At 37.0% G+C, this 17,524-nt stretch overlaps 1 protein-coding gene across 13 annotated transcripts in view; it reads left to right on the top strand.

Moving 5' to 3' along the window:
* ITSN2 (intersectin 2) overlaps positions 1–17,524 on the top strand; it is a 128,536-nt gene that overhangs the window by 63,064 nt on the left and 47,948 nt on the right. For all 13 annotated transcript variants that reach the window (XM_049096063.1, XM_025454506.3, XM_025454504.3 and 10 more), the window contains 7 exons: positions 2,666–2,802; positions 5,786–5,922; positions 6,937–7,034; positions 10,635–10,810; positions 11,108–11,252; positions 14,152–14,357; positions 16,297–16,361. In XM_049096063.1, the coding sequence (XP_048952020.1) occupies positions 2,666–2,802; positions 5,786–5,922; positions 6,937–7,034; positions 10,635–10,810; positions 11,108–11,252; positions 14,152–14,357; positions 16,297–16,361 (964 nt within the window). The remainder of the gene's footprint in view (positions 1–2,665; positions 2,803–5,785; positions 5,923–6,936; positions 7,035–10,634; positions 10,811–11,107; positions 11,253–14,151; positions 14,358–16,296; positions 16,362–17,524) is intronic.

The following is a 17,524-nucleotide window of genomic DNA, read 5'->3' as shown; positions in this document are numbered from 1 at the left end:
GACCTTAGCTAATAATAATAGCTAAAATTATTATGAACTTGGTTTGTGCCCTTCACAATTGTAATAAGCACTTTATGGATATTAACCCATTTAATCCTCACAACAACATTGTGAGGCATGTACTATAATTAACTACATTTTACAGATGAGGAAACTGCAAAGTAACTTTCCTAACGTTACTCAGCTTACCCCTGACAGAGCCAGATTCAGACCTATGTTCCCAGAGTCCTTATCACTAAGCCAAACTGCTTCTCCATAGTTTGTAACCACTATATTCTTCTGCTTTTCAGTAGAATTTAGAGAAAGACACAACTAAGAGAACTAACGAAGCTGAGATTTGTGGAAACTTTGCTCTGAGTGCATTATTTGTATTATTATTGGCTTAAGCTGCAAGTGTTGATCTCAGACATTTTGGACATAGTCTTCAGACTTACACCACATTGCACTCAGATCATATCTCTCATTTCAATCAAGTTAAAAGGGTTCACCTGTAAGATATTTCTGAAAAAAATTGAGTTTTTTTTTGTTTTGGAGGATTTTTTGGTTTAGAGTTTTGTTATTGTGTACAGGTAGACACCCAAAAACATTTTTTACCATAACATTCTTCCAAATACATATTCTACCCTTGAACAATATGGGTTAGGGGAGCCAATGCCCAATATAGTTGAAAATCGGTGTACAACTTTTGACTTCCCAAAAATTTACTAATAGCCTACTATTGACCAGACACCTAACCTATAACGTACACAGTGATAAACACAAATTTTATGTTATATGTATATTATACTGTATTCTTAAAATTAAGCTAGAGAAAAAATTAAAATCATAAGGAAGAGAAAACACATTTACAGTACTATGCTGTATTTATTTTTAAAAATCTGTGTTAGGTAGACACACACAGTTCAAACCCAGTTATCTGAGGGTCAGCTGTACTGTTGAAGGCTCCACCTCTGCCATGAAACCTCTTGATTGCTTTAGGGTTTTTTTTGGGGGGGGGGGAGTAGGTTGGTTTTGGGGTATTTTTTTCTCTCTTCCTTACTCCAGCCTTTTTATATTTTCTTGTTTAGGATTCTGTAGATTTCATGTAAAAGAAACTCAGTTCAAAATAGTTAAGTTGGGCAGCCCAGGTGGCTCAGCAGTTTAGCACCGCCTTCAGCCTAGGATGTGATCCTGGAGACCCAGGATTGAGTCCTGCTTCAGGCTCCCTGCATGGAGCCTGCTTCTCTCTCTCTTTGCATCTCTCATGAATGAATAAATAAAATCTTTAAAAACAAACAAAAACAAAATAGTTAAGCTAACGAGAGTAGTTACTGGAGCTTACCAGGACTGCTGAGTCAGTAGAGATGCTACTGGGCAGGTGCAGTTCCTAGGCACAGGAATACAATTGGAGATTCAGTTCCCTAGGCCTTCCTCTCTCTGCCTCTAGTCTTTGCTTCCCTCTTTCCTGCATTGATTTAATTTTTACCCAGGTGGCCTCACTTGGTAGTGGGACAGCTCCAGGGTTACCTTATCCCAGTCTAATGAGTTTTAGAGGAAGAAAGACTTCTTTCTCCTGTCTTCAGTCTATCTGAATCCCAGGAAAGGATTCTGGTCCAGCTTGGAGGGAGGTGGGGGTGCCATGATTGATTGTTAGGCCTGGATTAAATGACTACGCCTGAGGGGGTGTGGGTAGACTCTGACAGATCCTCACAACTGCACAGACTAGGGTTGGGGCAGATGCTGTGGGAAAGATGCTGTTAGAAGATGGAAGGAAAATGCTAAACAAATTACCACGGGTTTCTGCTAAGGTGCTTATCTCTATCCCACATTTTAGTACTTTTCTTTACTTTGATATTTTGAGCTCTTTGAAGGCAAAAACTGCAAACTTGAGAGGAAGAGGATTTGATCCCCTGCATATCTCTATGGCACTGCATAGAACTAGATGCTCTTAAGCAAATGTTTATTTCAATTCCTGTTTACAATACTTTTCATTATTTTGACTTACTCTAGTCATGATTTTAGGTAGATATTATCTTTTCTGTTTTTAGTTCTAAGTAAATTACTCAATAATTGCTTCTGTGTTTAGTTCAGCATCTTATTGAACAAGTTAGAGGTACTTGGTTAAACTACATATGTAAAAAATATCAAAATTCCTCTTCAAATAATCAGATTGTTTCCCCATATATTTTTTTAAAGATTTATTCATTTATTCTAGAAAGCGTGTGCTAGTGACAGGGAGTGGCAGAGGGAGAAGGAAAGAATCTTAGGCAGACTCCACACCGAGAACGGAACCCAGCACAAGGCTTGATTGAACTACCTTGAGATCATGACCTGAGCTGAAACCAAGAGTCAGATGCTCAACTGACTGAGCCACCCAGGCACCCCTGTTTCCCCATATTTTTAGTAATTGGGGTTTTTTTATTAAAAATAAAGTATCAAATCAAAGATTTGGCTTATGAAATTGGCTTATCTTTGTTCCTTAGAAGTGAATTTGTCCTCAGTGATTACAGGACTTAAATACTTCTATTCAGGATTTTTAAATCATCTACATATTATAAAACTTTTACTCTTTTTACTTGAGTTTAACTTGCTTTCAGATTTTTGTCTCTTAATGAAAATACCACATTAGTATATAAGACAATATTTAAATCAATGGTATATTGACTTATTCTTATTTTCTCCTTAGGAACTGAGAGAAAGCTACAATACACAGCAGTTAGCCCTTGAACAGCTTCACAAGATCAAACGTGACAAGTTGAAGGAAATTGAAAGAAAAAGGTCAGAGCTAATACAGAAAAAGAAACTTGAAGATGAGGCTATAAGGTAATACAGTTGATAAATTTATTATACTATATTACTATTAGAATTCTGATTTTGTTGCCCATATCTTTAGTTTGACTATGAGAATTTAATGGAAATGAAAGGATTATTTTTGATGCTAATTAGATTCTCAATTTGGGAAATTTAGTTCTTCTTTTAGGGACTGAGATTATAGTAATCAATTTTATGTTGCATTAGTGAAAAATAGAGGCTTTGGCATCAGAACTGGATTAGAATTTTTTTTTTTAATTTTATTTATTTATGATAGTCACACAGAGAGAGAGAGAGAGAGAGAGAGAGAGGCAGAGACACAGGCAGAGGGAGAAGCAGGCTCCATGCACCGGGAGCCCAACGTGGGATTCGATCCCGGGTCTCCAGGATCATGCCCTGGGCCAAAGGCAGGCGCCAAACTGCTGCACCACCCAGGGATCCCTGAATTAGATTTCTTGATCTACCACTTACTCTTTGGATGACCTTGGTCAAGTCATTTTACCTTTTGAACCCCAGTTTCTCCATCTGCAAAGTAGAAATATTGATGCATGCTTCTTAGGTAACTGTGAATTAAATAAAAATAATGTAGCTAATGAGCCGAGCACAAATGTCTTACACTCATCCTTTCCATCTCTCCATTATAAATCTATTAATTTACTGAAAGATCACAAAACCAAATACTTTACAGGTAGAATGTGTAATGCCATGTTGATGCAAGTCTCTTTGTACCACTGAGCTTATCAATTGCCTCCATTTATAGCAAGGAGAAGTAAGACAGTCATGGAATCTGAAGCATAGAACCATTTATTTAGAGGCTTAGCATGTTTTGTTTTGTTTTTTTCTGTTGTAAGGTCCTATATCTGATATGTTCCTCAATTCCCCCCCAAGTTTTCTGGTGTCAGAAATCAGTATACTTAATAAATACTAAGGAGCCAACATTCCTTTACCTTGGAGACAAGTAGACAAGTAATGCCCATGAAAGAACTAAGAGTTCCTAGGGAGGCAAGATGTGTTGTACATTACCATATAGCAGACCTCTGTTACCACTCCCAGCAAACTTTGAGTGGTCTCTGTTTGACTGTGATGTAGGGAGACTCTGGTTTTACTTCTTGTTCCTTGAGCTCTTGTCATTCCAGTAGGAGATGGAGACAACTAAACAGATTGCTGTAGTACTCTTTACTCCAAGGCCCCTACTTTTGTGGGCTCTGACAAGAGACACTAGAATAATATAGAAGCAGAAACAGTGAAGACTTCAAATTAAGAAGACTTTTACCTGCCCCTTAACAGTGCCACTGAACATTGCACAAGGAAACTGTGAAGTGACTATGTAGGTAGTCACTGTGTTCAGAATTTTCTCATGACACATTGCAAGTATCTTGATATCTCTTCATCACTGCTCATAATTTTTTTAGCCCAGCAACCCAGATGAGTAATACATATTTTCATTTCATTCATCTTCCTCACATGTTATCCTGCTATAGAAGAGGGAAGAAATCTGAGCAGAAACACATGTAAGATCAGTCCAAAGCTGAGTCTTAGAAATATAACTTGATTTCCTAGCTATTTGCCTAGGAAGGTTCCCTCCTTGTCCCGTGCTATTGGGTTATAGTCAGATTTTTACCCTGGAGATATGGCCTCTTTGCCCTTTGTCCAGCTTCTGAGGTACATTCTGTTTCTGGCCCAGTTTCTCATCTACTAACTCCTACATAAGACAGTTTACCAAAATTTAATTTTATATTCTCTTAACTCTCTAGCCTTTCTTTATCCTAGTAAACACGTAAATACTTTGATAGTGTTGTTTATAATCTATGGGAATTCAAATAAAAGCTAGATTAGGTCATTTTAAGTGTGGAAGAATATCAGAAAAGGCTGCCGAGGAACTAACTGGGAAGTGGAGATTAAGAAAGATCTGCAGAGAAGTATGACCCTCAAAGGAGAGCCAAATGTCAGTTACAAAGTGCTAGGGGAAGCACTCTTTGGAGTGAGAAAGGGTATGGGAGGATTTGCAGAGTGTCAAGAGGAAGCTAGTCATAGGGTAATGAACCAGGAGTATGAAGTCTAAGACAGTCCAGGAATGAGGAAGAAAAGGTTGCTGAGTAACTGGGTCTGCAGTTTTGGGGATTATAGAATTTCCAAATTTCTCCAGGAATTATAGGAATTGAGAAATGGATTTAAGCCAAGATGTCCTCCTTGGTGGGGCATAAATAACCACAACTCTCAGGCTGTATTCAGCCACAAGCTCTGCTGTCCCTGATAGTGTGAGCAGAGGCTTGGAGAAGGTGCTAAATTTAGTGATGACAGCTCCGCTTCCAAGTAAGACCATAAAAATACATGCCAGAAAGAAAACTATGGTGAACATTAGTTTTAATACTGTAATAGCTAAGTCTGACCAGAGACCATCTTGCCCAGCTAAAAACCAAGCTGCAGTTATATCACATCACAAACACATATGCAGGCATGGACCTAATAATGGAAAAGACTTCCAAGGGACAATGTAGAGAGTAGGTAATCTGCCCAGAAGCATTTCCTATTTCCACAGCAATGACCACATCTTGAAAACAGGGTTTAGCTAGAAGAGTAGAAATAAGAGCTGGAATATAGTCCTTACGAAAAATCTGGGGAGAAAGGAAGAGCATTTAGACACACTTTTTAGATATGTTTTCTGAATAGTTTAGTTTCCCTTCTTGGAATTAGGAGGTTGGCTGACAGGAGGGAATTTGAGGGTTTGGGAAATTGTTGGTCCTACTCCTCAGCTCATCTGTATGTCCAAGGGTGACCTCAAGTAGTTGTTTTTCCCCTTCATCCATGATCCCCACTGTTTTTCCACATCCCCTACTAATATGTCTTTGCTATATAATAAGTATGTAAATATATAAGATTATATATAAGTACATAAGAAATATGTAATGTTTCTATAGTTTGTGAGGAAGAAGATCTGATATTTTGCTTAACAAAAATTTTAGGACATTATACAAACTCTTTTTTTTATGTAAAGGAAAGCAAAGCAAGGAAAAGAAAACTTATGGAGGGAAAGTCTTAGAAAGGAAGAAGAAGAAAAACAAAAGCGACTCCAGGAAGAAAAAGCACAAGAGAAAGTTCAAGAAGAGGAGCGGAAAGTGGAGGAGAAACAATGTAAGGATAAGGATAAAAATGATAGATTTTATTTTTCTGAGACAGAACAATGAAAGCAATAACAAAAAAGGTTATGATGAGAGGAAAAAAAATTTAAGCAAATGTTAACCTTTGAGTCAGAAAACTTTTTCTAAATTAAACTTGGAGAAATGCATAGGCTTTATTAAAACAGACTGAGGGTAGAAGTCTTAAAACAACATGTAGAAAAGAAGATCATAATCACTGACTAGCTATGAACAGACCCTGACATGGTTTTCATAAGTGAAGTAAACATTTGTAAATAGTTTATTCAACCAGTGTTAACTAAACTGTTTGTTTTCATGAAAAAGCAGTAAAATTTTAAATCTTTGCATATTAAAATTTTCTCATATGCTTTATGATATACCTTAGAGTCCATTCCTGAGATACTTTACATATTGCTGTATCTGTTTTGGATACACAGATATTTGAATCCTTATTAATGATACATGTGTTGAAATTTCTGTAAGCTAAAGCATTTATTCTGCATATAAAATAAAATATTTATAATCTTATTAAGGCTAGTGTATCTGTGAGCTCTTCTGTTTTTCTTTTAGAACCGTCCTGGTAAACCTACAGCTTGCTCTTCACTGAACCCTGTTCACTGCTAACCTCATTTGCAAACTTTCTCTCTGTCTCTTCCCTGGTACATTCTGAGCGCCACAGAACAAACCTTGCTGCTTGGCCGCCTTGCATGGCTTAGTCTGCCACCACTCCTCCACCTTCCCCGGCGTCCCTGAGCGTAGCACACCCTGCAAGTCATGTCTTTGTTTCATTGCCTCCTACTTTACTGAAATTGAACGTCCTTGTTTGCTTTTATATTGATTCTTTGACTATACAAGATATTTAAATCCTAACAAGCCTATATCAAATGCATTTTCATTTTACTGTTTTTCAGTTTTTTCCTTTTGATTTTATGAGCTCTTTATATTGAGTCATCACAAAGATGTGTGTGTACATGAAAGTAGCAAATAATGACAATTATCTTCTCTTTAGGTGAGCCAGCTAGTGCTTTGGTGAATTATAAAGCACTGTATCGCTTTGAAGCCAGGAGCCATGATGAGATGAGTTTTAATTCCGGGGATATAATACAGGTAAGAAATAGTTTTTATTGTTCATGAGTAAGCTTAATACAATGTAATATATTACTTTCTTTAATAATAATGACTATCATTTTATATAGCGATTTACCATTTAAAAAGCATATCTTGGGGATCCCTGGGTGGCTCAGTGGTTTAGTACCTGCGTTTAGCCCAGGGTGTGATCCTGGAGTCCTTGGATCGAATCCTGCATCAGGCTCCCTGCATGGAGCCTGCTTCTCCCTCTGCCTGTGTCCCTTTCTCTCTGTGTCTTTCATGAATAAATAAATAAAATCTTTAAAAAATAAAAAATAAAAGCCTATCTTGAACTTTATCTGATTTGGCCCTGATGACATTCTGCAGAGTAGCATATTATTACTGCCGTATTCTAGGTAAGGAAGCTTAGACTTACAGAAAATGTAATAGCAGGACAGTGCCAGAGTGGGTTGCAAGTACATGCCTTTGATTTCCAAATCCCATGTTCTTTACATCATGCTGTTGCATCACATCATAAGAGGTGATGCTGATTTTGTTATTTTAATAAATTACGGATGAAATTTGAGGAAACTGATCATTTTCTGGCAACCATTAAAAAATCAAAGGAGGTAGATTCTATAGCTCTAACTAGATGCAAGCCTTTGTTCTTTGCAACAAAAGGTCTTTATTATATAGTAACAAACCACATTAAAATGGATGAATAAGAGAAGATGCAGAGAATAGCATTTGATGTAACTATTGTGATATAATGGAAAGAATACAGGCTTTAGAAACATACTAACTTGAGTTGTAGTCTCTCCTTCGGTTTTCTTCTTAGTGAATTAAGATAATATTACCTAGAATACCTAGCCAGTGCCTGCTTTCTTTTTTCCCTGCACGGTCACCAGTTTGGTGTATTTTACCAGTTACAAAGCAGATATTTAGTGATACTTGGCATAGGATTTACCAGAAACATCTGTTCAAACACTCAAGATGGTCCCCAGCTACACATTCCTTCTGTTACCATCGCTACCCCTGACAGTACCACAGTCTGGTGGCCCTCCTGTTCCTCCTCCACCTGTTGGTATGATGAAGTTGTGTTCAAGAATGAGGAGATGCAACCTATCTCTGGGCACATTTGATCAAAAGCCTACTTATATTTTTGGTTATATCTTTTATTTATTCTGTCAACAAATATTTTTTGAGGACTATGCTAGGCTAGGAATATAGTAAATAAGACACAGTCTCTGCACATAATGAGCTGATAGTCTGATGAGAAATATATTCTAATACAGTAGAGGAAGGATGGTAGTGGAAAGCTACCAGCAGACCACCCCCATGTCATCAAGCCAGTCTAGTGGCAGTGACAACAGGAACATTATGTTAGCTGGATATTTATTTCCTTATTCTTGGTAAGATAGGAGGCAAGGTCTGATCAGTTTAATGGATGAAGGAAGCAGAAGAGATTTGATTGAAAGTGAAAAAAGATTAGATATCCCACCGAGCCCTGGTAATATTTTCCATGACAACCTGTTTTTCTAGCGTTCATATGTGTTAATGGTATTTTTGAAGTAATAGTTTACATAAACCTGTGAGAACTTAGGTAAATTTTCTAGTTTAAGTCTACGTAGATTGACAAGTAAAATTTAATTAGGGCTATAAATAACAGATGTGCAGTTGGTTAAAATTGACTCCTCAAAAAGCAAACTTGGTCAAATTCTAAAGATTAAATGAATGGGCCTTTTCTTCTTAGAAAGGTAAAAAATATTAAGAAAAAGTGTTAAAGAAAGTAGGCTTTTAAAAGTTTGTAGGAGGGATCCCTGGGTGGCTCAGCGATTTGGCGCCTGCCTTTGGCCCAGGGTGTGATCCTGGAGATGCGGGATCGAGTCCCACATCGGGCTCCTTGCATGGAGCCTGCTCCTCCCTCTGCCTGTGTCTCTGCCTCTCTCTGTGTGTGTGTCTCTCATGAATAAATAAATAAAATCTTAAAAAAAAAAAAAGTTTGTGGGAAAAGGAGGAATTTAGTGTTTGAATGCCAGTATTCATACCTGTCAATGATCCTTGCCTTGAGACCAACGTTTAAATCAGGTATATTTCTGTGCATGCTTACTTTATGTTGCATAATTCCTTGGGGTCTTTTGTGTTCCTCTCTTCATTTTTAGTGCTCTGGCTTGTCTAATTTAAACTTGTCTTGGGCAGCCCCGGTGGCCCAGCAGTTTAGCGCCGCCTTCAGCCTGGGGTCTGATTCTGGAGACCCGAATCGAGTCCCACGTTGGGCTCCCTGCATGGAGCCTGCTTCTCCCTCTACCTGTGTCTCTGCCTCTCTCTCTCTCTCTCTCTGTCATGAATAAATAAATAAAATCTTAAAAAAATAAAATAAATTTAAAAAATAAACTAGTCTTAAACTAGATATACAGGATAATATTTTAGCAGTGATTCCTTTTGTTCTATTTCAGAACACTATTTTATAGTTATTACTTATGCTAGCTCTGATAGTACTAATAAGTGAGTTTAGCAGGGTTGCAGGATAAAAGATCAAAATATAAGACAAATGTTCATAGTTTTATTTGTAATAGCCAAAAACTGGAAACAACTCAAATACCCATTACTAGGTAAGTGTATAAACAAATTGTGGTATATCTATACAATGTAATATTACTCAGCAATAAAAGGGAAAATAAATGAGACTATAAATCACCTATGTGTGTTACCAGTTGAAAAATAGTATTTAGAGGAAGTTTTCTGGTTCAGATCTTAGTTCAAGAAGATTCTGTGATAGGAACAGAAAAAAACTAAGCAAAACAAAAATTAATGATTAACTGTAGGAAAATAACAAGTTTGTAAGAAAGGAAGTGTAATTATTAGAACAGTGCATGATTCAGATGTGAGAATTTATTTACATAGTCATAAAAATGTAAACATTGAATATAATTTAACCAAAAATTTGAGATAGCAGTATTGATAGAATAAGAAGATGCAGTACAAGAGAGTTAAGAATGTTGATTTTTCATAACTAAAAGCCAATAGATAATGTCTAAAATTGAAACATTCAAGAAATAGTAGTGTAGGGGTGCCTGGGTGGCTCAGTCGGTTAAGCATCTGCCTTTAGCTTGGGTCGTGGTCCCAGGGTTCTGAGATCGAGCCCCGGTCTGAGATTGAGTTCAGGGTACTGAGCAGAGAGCCTGCTTCTCTCTCTTTCCCCTTACCACTTCCCCTGCTTTGTGCTCTCCTGCTCTCTCTCTGTCAAATAAATAAAATAATTTTTAAAATAGTAGCATAAATACATTATTTAGAAATAGAGAAGATAATACAGAAAAACAACTAAGAATGGCAAGTTACTATGAGGACTGGAAATCAGGGCATAATGAGTGATGGGGTCTTCCATCATAAGCTATGTAGAATGCTGCTTTTTTTTTGTAAACTATGTATTTAACTTGGATAACATTAAAAATTAAATTTTAAAAAAGCACTTGTCAATCATTAGAGATAGTGATCTATTAATTTATAGAAAATGCATTAGTTTTTTAGTTACATGGGCTTAATTCTGAAAATGAGGCCACTATATCGTAGTCTACATTTCCTTCCTTTGTAAACTTGTGGCATTATAACCAATATTAACCCTTCTTTTTGTTTCTGTAGGTTGATGAAAAAACCATAGGAGAACCTGGTTGGCTTTATGGTAGTTTTCAAGGAAATTTTGGCTGGTTTCCTTGCAACTATGTAGAAAAAATGCTGTCAGGTGAAAAATCTGTGTCTCCTAAGAAGGCCTTACTTCCCCCTACAGTATCTGTATCTGCTACCTCAACTTCTTCTGAGTAAGTATTCAGCTAACAGTGAGTTTTACATAGCTTTGCAAATGTATAAATACCTAATAGGTATTCCTATCAGCCTGCTACTTAATCATATTATAATCTATGCTGGGCTCTTCAAGAGTACCTTTTGTTCCAAATTTCATACTGAAATTTAATAAATAAAAATGTAGATGTTTATGAATTCTTATTTCCACAGTTGTGTTTAAACAAAAAGTAAATTTTATACAAATAGAAAATTTGTAGTACTTCATTAGATTTTAAATGATTAAGTATAATTATGCGAAAATGTTGTGTTTACAGATCACTTTCTTCAAATCAACCAGCATCAGTGACTGATTATCAAAATGTATCTTTTACAAACCTAACTGTTAATACATCATGGCAGAAAAAATCAGCTTTTACTCGTACTGTGTCCCCTGGATCTATATCACCGATTCATGGACAGGTGTGTATCTTTAATTTTTGCTTTATTCTTTCTTTTTTTTTTTAAGATTTATTTATTTATTTTAGAGAGAGAGCACAAGCAGGGGAAGGGGCAAAGGGGAAAAAAACTCAAGCAGACTCCATGCTAAGCACAGAGTTTGACTTGAGGCTCAATCTCACAACCCTGAAATCATGACTTGAGCCAAAATCAAGAGTTACACACTCAACTGACTGAGCTACCCAGATGTCCTTGTGTGTTTTATTCTTGGACATTGCTCGTGTTGACATAAAATAGAATGAAGATTTTATACAAAGGCATCATTTTACTCATTTTACCAGAGTTTGTAGCATTTGGTTTCTGTTCTTATTTATGTGTGATGTATAAATAAATAATTACTAGAAATTTCTCAACAATTCATTTTCATAGCATCCAGTTGCTATAAGCTAAGGTTTCTAAGCTCAAAATATCATCTTTACAAATCTGGTTGTGTTATTATTAATTTGTAGTTATTGTAAGAAGATATTTGGACTTGGGAGTTTTTTGTTTTTTGTTCCTAAAAGAGTCATTTGTGTGGGAACTCTGTTATATATATATATATATATTTAGCTTCTGATTTAGATGTAACCATTTCAGACATTGTTACATTAACATTATTGAAAAGAAATCACAGACTTTATTAGAAAAGAGTCCAGAGATTTTCACCTTCACTCAAAATCATGTTAATTACCTGATTCTATGTTCCAGGAATTTCAATATGTGCTAGAAATTTATTGGAAAAAAAAAATCCCTGCCATTAAGAAGTCGTAATCTAATGAGACAGACACAGAAATAAATAATTGTAGGGTGCCTGGGTGGCTCAATTGTTTAAGCAAGTGCCTTTGGCTCAGGTCATGATCTCAGGGGCCTGGGATCGAGCCCTTCATCTGGCTCCCTGGTCAGTGGGGAGCCTACTTCTCTCTCTCCTCCTGCCCCTCCCCTCCCCCAGCCGCTTGTATTCTCGCTCTCAAATGAATAAATAAAATCATTTAAAAAAAAAAAAAAAGAAACAGTGGTAAAGTGTAAGAAGTATTGTAACAGATTCTACAAAGTCTTGAGATATATAGAGCCGAGAGAGAGATCTCATTCAGTCTGTGGGAATTGGAGCAGAGTTCACAAAAGGCCAAGTATTTGAGCAGGACCTTTGAAGATAAGCAAGATTGTAGCAGAGAAGGAAAGTGAAAAAATAATTTGGGGAGGATCAGTGGGACATGTTAACATAAGGAGTTTATAGGATGAGAATTGTTTATAGTATGGCTAGAGTACAGGATTCATGGAGAAAGGGTCAAGAAATGAATTTAGAGGTTGAAGTTTATTTGTGAAGTGTTTCATATAGTGCCCAGCAACCTGGCAGTGGGCAACCCCTGAAAGTTTCTAAGAGGTGTATATTTTAGAAACCTAACTCCAGCAGTAGTAGAAGGGCCAGATTAGTGGAAGGAAGCAAAGGAGGGAGATCAAGTAAGGAAGGATGTGCCAGTACTAAATAACAAGAGAGGATGATGTGAAACAGTGCCACAATAAAGAAAATGTATAGAAGAGGAAATGGATTTTCCTTCCATACATTTCCAGGGTCTTTAGCTCAAGTAACGAGTAGCATTGTCTTGGGTGGGCATTGCAAGAAGAGGGGATTCGTGGATTCTAAAAATGATATATCTCACATGTGCAACTTCACTGTTTTAAAGACAACCTGGTGAAAAGGCCCAGTGAGCAGTCTGACTTACATGTCTGGAGCTCAGGAGATAAAGTTAAAATTAAGATATATATTTGAGGGGGATCCCTGGGTGGCTCAGTGGTTTAGTGCCTGCCTTCGGCCCAGGGGATGATCCTGGAGTCCTGGGATCGAGTCCCACATCAGGCTCCCTGCATGAGGCCTGCTTCTCCCTCTGCCTGTGTCTCTGCCTCTCTCTCTCTCTCTGTCTCTTATGAATAAATAAATAAAATATTTTTTTAAAAAGATACATATTTGAAAAGGCATAGATATAAATAAGATAATTTAGGGAAATCATGTGAAACAGGAGAGGAAAGGGCCTGGACCAAAGAGAAGACCTGTCAATCACCAGAGAAAGTGAGCTTTCGGAATGGCAGGGGTGCTAAGTGATGTCAGCACTGTTCAGATATCAGAGAAAATAAGACTTTGGAAGAAGCTTTTTAGGCTTTGATGTTATCAATGACCTTGTCAAGGAGAGGTTCAGTAGTGTGGTGAGTGCAGAACCTCGATTAAAATGGATTGAATTTAACACTATTGTATCTTTAAGGAATTTAGAAGTAGAAGTAGAGAGGTGGAGAGATTGACTATTATAGAGAAGCACTTCACGATGTTACAAAATATTTTTAGAAAATAGAGGGCATAATAGAAGATTCAGAGCATGGGTAGAGAGATTAGCCTTATCAACAAAACACTCCTTCCTCAGAGAGGAGGCAAAGAAAGAAAAATGAGTAAGAATAGGAGGAGGAAGATCAGGGACACAAAGCAGAAAAGTGGTGGGAGACAACACAGCCGCATCTCTACTCCTGGTGGGGTAAGCTCAAGTGACCACAGCAAAGAGCCATTGGTAACTGGGGGAAAGGAAGGGTCTCTTTCCACTTGTTTACGATGTCTGCCTGATGGATTTATGAATACATTTCTTGAGTGCCCAGTATATCTTCCATCCCAGTGATGCTTAATACCAAGCTGTTGCTTTGAATGGTAGGTGTTCAGTCTTTAACTTTTAACACAAAGCTACTCAAATGTTGTCTGTCATATATAATTTTAAATTCATTAATAGGTGAAGGTTAAGTCACCACCACGCCAAATTGGTCCCTGTTTAAACAGTAAGTTATGTATTAGGAAACAGAAATTACCTTTTTTTTTTTCTTTTTTAATTTTGTGGTTTTGTATTCACAGGGACAAGTTGTAGAAAACCTAAAGGCACAGGCCCTTTGTTCTTGGACTGCAAAGAAAGATAACCACTTGAACTTTTCAAAACATGATATTATTACTGTCTTGGAGCAACAAGAAAATTGGTGGTTTGGGGAGGTACATGGAGGAAGAGGATGGTTTCCAAAATCTTATGTCAAAATCATCCCTGGGAGTGAAGTCAAGCGGGAAGAGTAAGCATTTTGTATTTACATGAGATGTGGATGTTGGTGTTTTCAGTAATGAGTCAGCAGCCATGGAACTACTGGCTGTACCGTAAAATAAAACAATTATGCTTGAGTTTGACTATCAGAAGGGTAATTCCTAGAGTGAAAAAAGCATGCTTCAGATATTTATATCAGTTTTAGAGTATCTTTTATTCTAGTTATTTCAGATTGCTAAAGTTTTCAAAGTGCTTAAAATTTTACATCTGTTGTTTTCTTTGTGTCATCAAGTCAGTTAGAGGAGTTACATTTCATTCCTTTGGAACATTTCTCCCTTGTTTACTGTGCATTGTCGGTATTTAAATGTTCACCGAGAAGCTCTGTCTTTGTCAAAGTGTAGGGTGTGCTGTTTCTGGGCCTCCAGAATACCTTGTGATCAAACCTCTCTTGTTGCTCATAACAGACTGGATTGTAGTTATCCATTTTCTTACCCCTGTCCCTTATGAGATCGTAAGCTCCAGAAGGGTGCGATCCATGTCGTCTTCTTGTTGCTTTTCAGTTTTTCCCTGCCCAGTGTAATTTCATTGCATAATAGCCTCTCCATCATGTTGGTTCAGTGAATACAGAGAGGAGTCATGAACTGTCAGTTGAATCCGTTTTTAAGTGAACAAGTAAAAATTAGACAAGGTCTCTGGCATTTATTTCTCAGTCCATAGAGGAGTGAAATCATCAAACAGTTTAAAGGTGCCTGAGATCTTTAAGATGTTTAAGAAATGGGGAGTCTAGGGACGCCTCAGTGGCTCAGAGTGAGTGGCTCAGTTGGTTGCGTGTCTGCCTTCGGCTCAGGGCATGATCCCAGGATACTGGGATTGAGTCCCCTGTCGGGCTCCCTCCAGGGAGCCTGCTTCTCCCTCTGCCTATGTCTCTGCCTCTCTCTCTCTGTCTCTCTCATAAATAAATAAATAAATTTTTTTAAAAAAAAGTAAGTACTGTAATGTAGCAATGGGCAATTGTTTCTGGCGTTTTATATGGAAATCGATCTAAATAGAAAAGTTATCTGATTGAATGAAAAAAGTCATTAGAAATCAAGAGGCTTGAGTTCTATTTTTTGTCTGGCTATATGGAACAACCTCCTTCATCTGCAGTTTTCTAATAAGATAAAAAGAGTAATCTTTAAAAACCCTTTCAACGCTGAGACTCTGAATTTTTAGTTGAAATGCAGAAATTTACTTTTCAGACTGACATGGAATTTTAGACTTAGAAGTAAGTGATCATAACAATTCAGAGCTGACATGTGCATATTGGCACTGCGCCAGGCCCTTTCTAGGAATTACCTTACTTAAACACCATAGCACTTTATGGAGTAGAAAACTTAAGCACAAAGACAGTAAGTTTAAATGCTTTTTCCCCCTAACTTTTCGTTCAATTACTGATCTTTTCTAACAGATGAGCCATGTAACTTGAAAACCTGCAGTAATGGAGAGTTCGTGCCCTAAACAAGGCAGTCTGTTCAGCTGTGCCATGAGCTGTAGTAAGGTTCCACTCTGTTTCCCTGAGAACTGCCGTATTGTATCATTTCCTTAAGGGTCCTGGAGAATGCATCCTACAGATGTCTAGTTCTTAAATATGACAGTCTTCCAGATTTTTAAAAAATAGTTTCGGGTTAAATTGGAAATTAAAGCTTTACCAATTATGAAAAATAAAGTTTTTATTTTTGTATGTTTAAATGTGTAGTGTGCTCTAAACAGATAGTAAAACGTATACTGTCCTTGTTGCTCCCTATACCAAGCCACGCCCCCTATGAGAATATTTTAGCCTGTGTACTGAGACAATATTTGAATTAACTTTAGAAAGCCCTAGAAGAAAGTACTACAAACACCCACTATATCACCTTTCTTGGTTTTTGCTTGTTGATCTCTTTTTGTTTCATTATTATTTTTTGAAATTTGTTTGTATATTTATTTGACAGACCAGAAACCTTGTATGCAGCTGTAAACAAGAAACCTACCTCTGCAGCCTATACAGTTGGAGAAGGTGAGTTTTTGGCAATTTGTAAATTAAATGGGTGTCAAATTAGCTATTGTCTAATTATCTGACTTCCCACAGTTATTACCCCTTGCCCCCATTTCTGTGTCTTCATTGTTAAAGTGAGTAGGAGAACCTGCCTCTTATCTATTTCATATGAATACTGAGAATATAGGGGAAAAAAACACTTTTAGAAAATCAGTGCTATAAAAATTCAGCATGGACTTGATAAATAAGATCATAAATTTAAAAATGTAGCAAGATAGCATGAAGGCTTTGTTTCCCTGTTTTTTTTGTTGTTGTTGTTGTGTTTTTTTTTCAAGATTGATTGATTGATTTATTTATTTATTTATTTATTTATTTATTTATTTATTTGATTTATGATAGTCACACAGAGAGAGATGAGAGACAGGCAGAGACACAGGAGGAGGGAGAAGCAGGCTCCATGCACTGGGAGCCCGACGTGGGATTCGATCCCGGGTCTCCAGGATCGCGCCCTGGGCCAAAGGCAGGCGCCAAACCGCTGCGCCACCCAGGGATCCCTGTTTCCCTGTTATTAGATATCTAGGTTATAGATGTTCAGGATAATAATCATTAAGTAGGGTTTGAAATCAAGGTACACTTTATCATAGTTATTACAAAGAAATTTGAGGGGGATTGTTTAATAACTTATTTTTTATTTTAATTTATTAAAAAATGAAAAATTATCTACCCTAAGTTTCAGACATTTGTATTTAACACTTACATAGCTTTATAAAGGAATTATATTTGTCCATTGTAAAATTAGTTGAATAGTAGAAGTCTATTTTGTTTATATTCCTGCTCAAGAAAATCAGTTTAATGGTAAAATAAACGATTTATTCGGTATCTACTATATTAAGGATTCTATGCTAGAACCTGAAAAACACAAGGATGAAATTTCCCAAGTCCTCACAATAGACTGGAGAATATAGGCATACCATTGTAAGAAATTCTATAATGAATAAGTAGAACTTAATTTTGAGTAGGACCTATGAATTTACATGGCAGTGCTAGGAGTAGAGTTTCACATAATGACAACGGAAGAGAAAGCTCTTGTGGACAGAGGGAAAGTCATGAGCCAGAGCATGGCTATGTTAGGGAGCTCAGATCACCAGCAAGGCTGGAACCATAGGTTCACTATGGAATGAGTG

This window comes from Canis lupus, chromosome 17 (assembly GCF_003254725.2).
Source record: "Canis lupus dingo isolate Sandy chromosome 17, ASM325472v2, whole genome shotgun sequence".
NCBI classification, from domain to species: domain Eukaryota; kingdom Metazoa; phylum Chordata; class Mammalia; order Carnivora; family Canidae; genus Canis; species Canis lupus.
The sequence above is the reverse complement of the archived record's forward strand: the minus strand, read 5'-3'. Positions and strand labels throughout refer to the sequence as shown.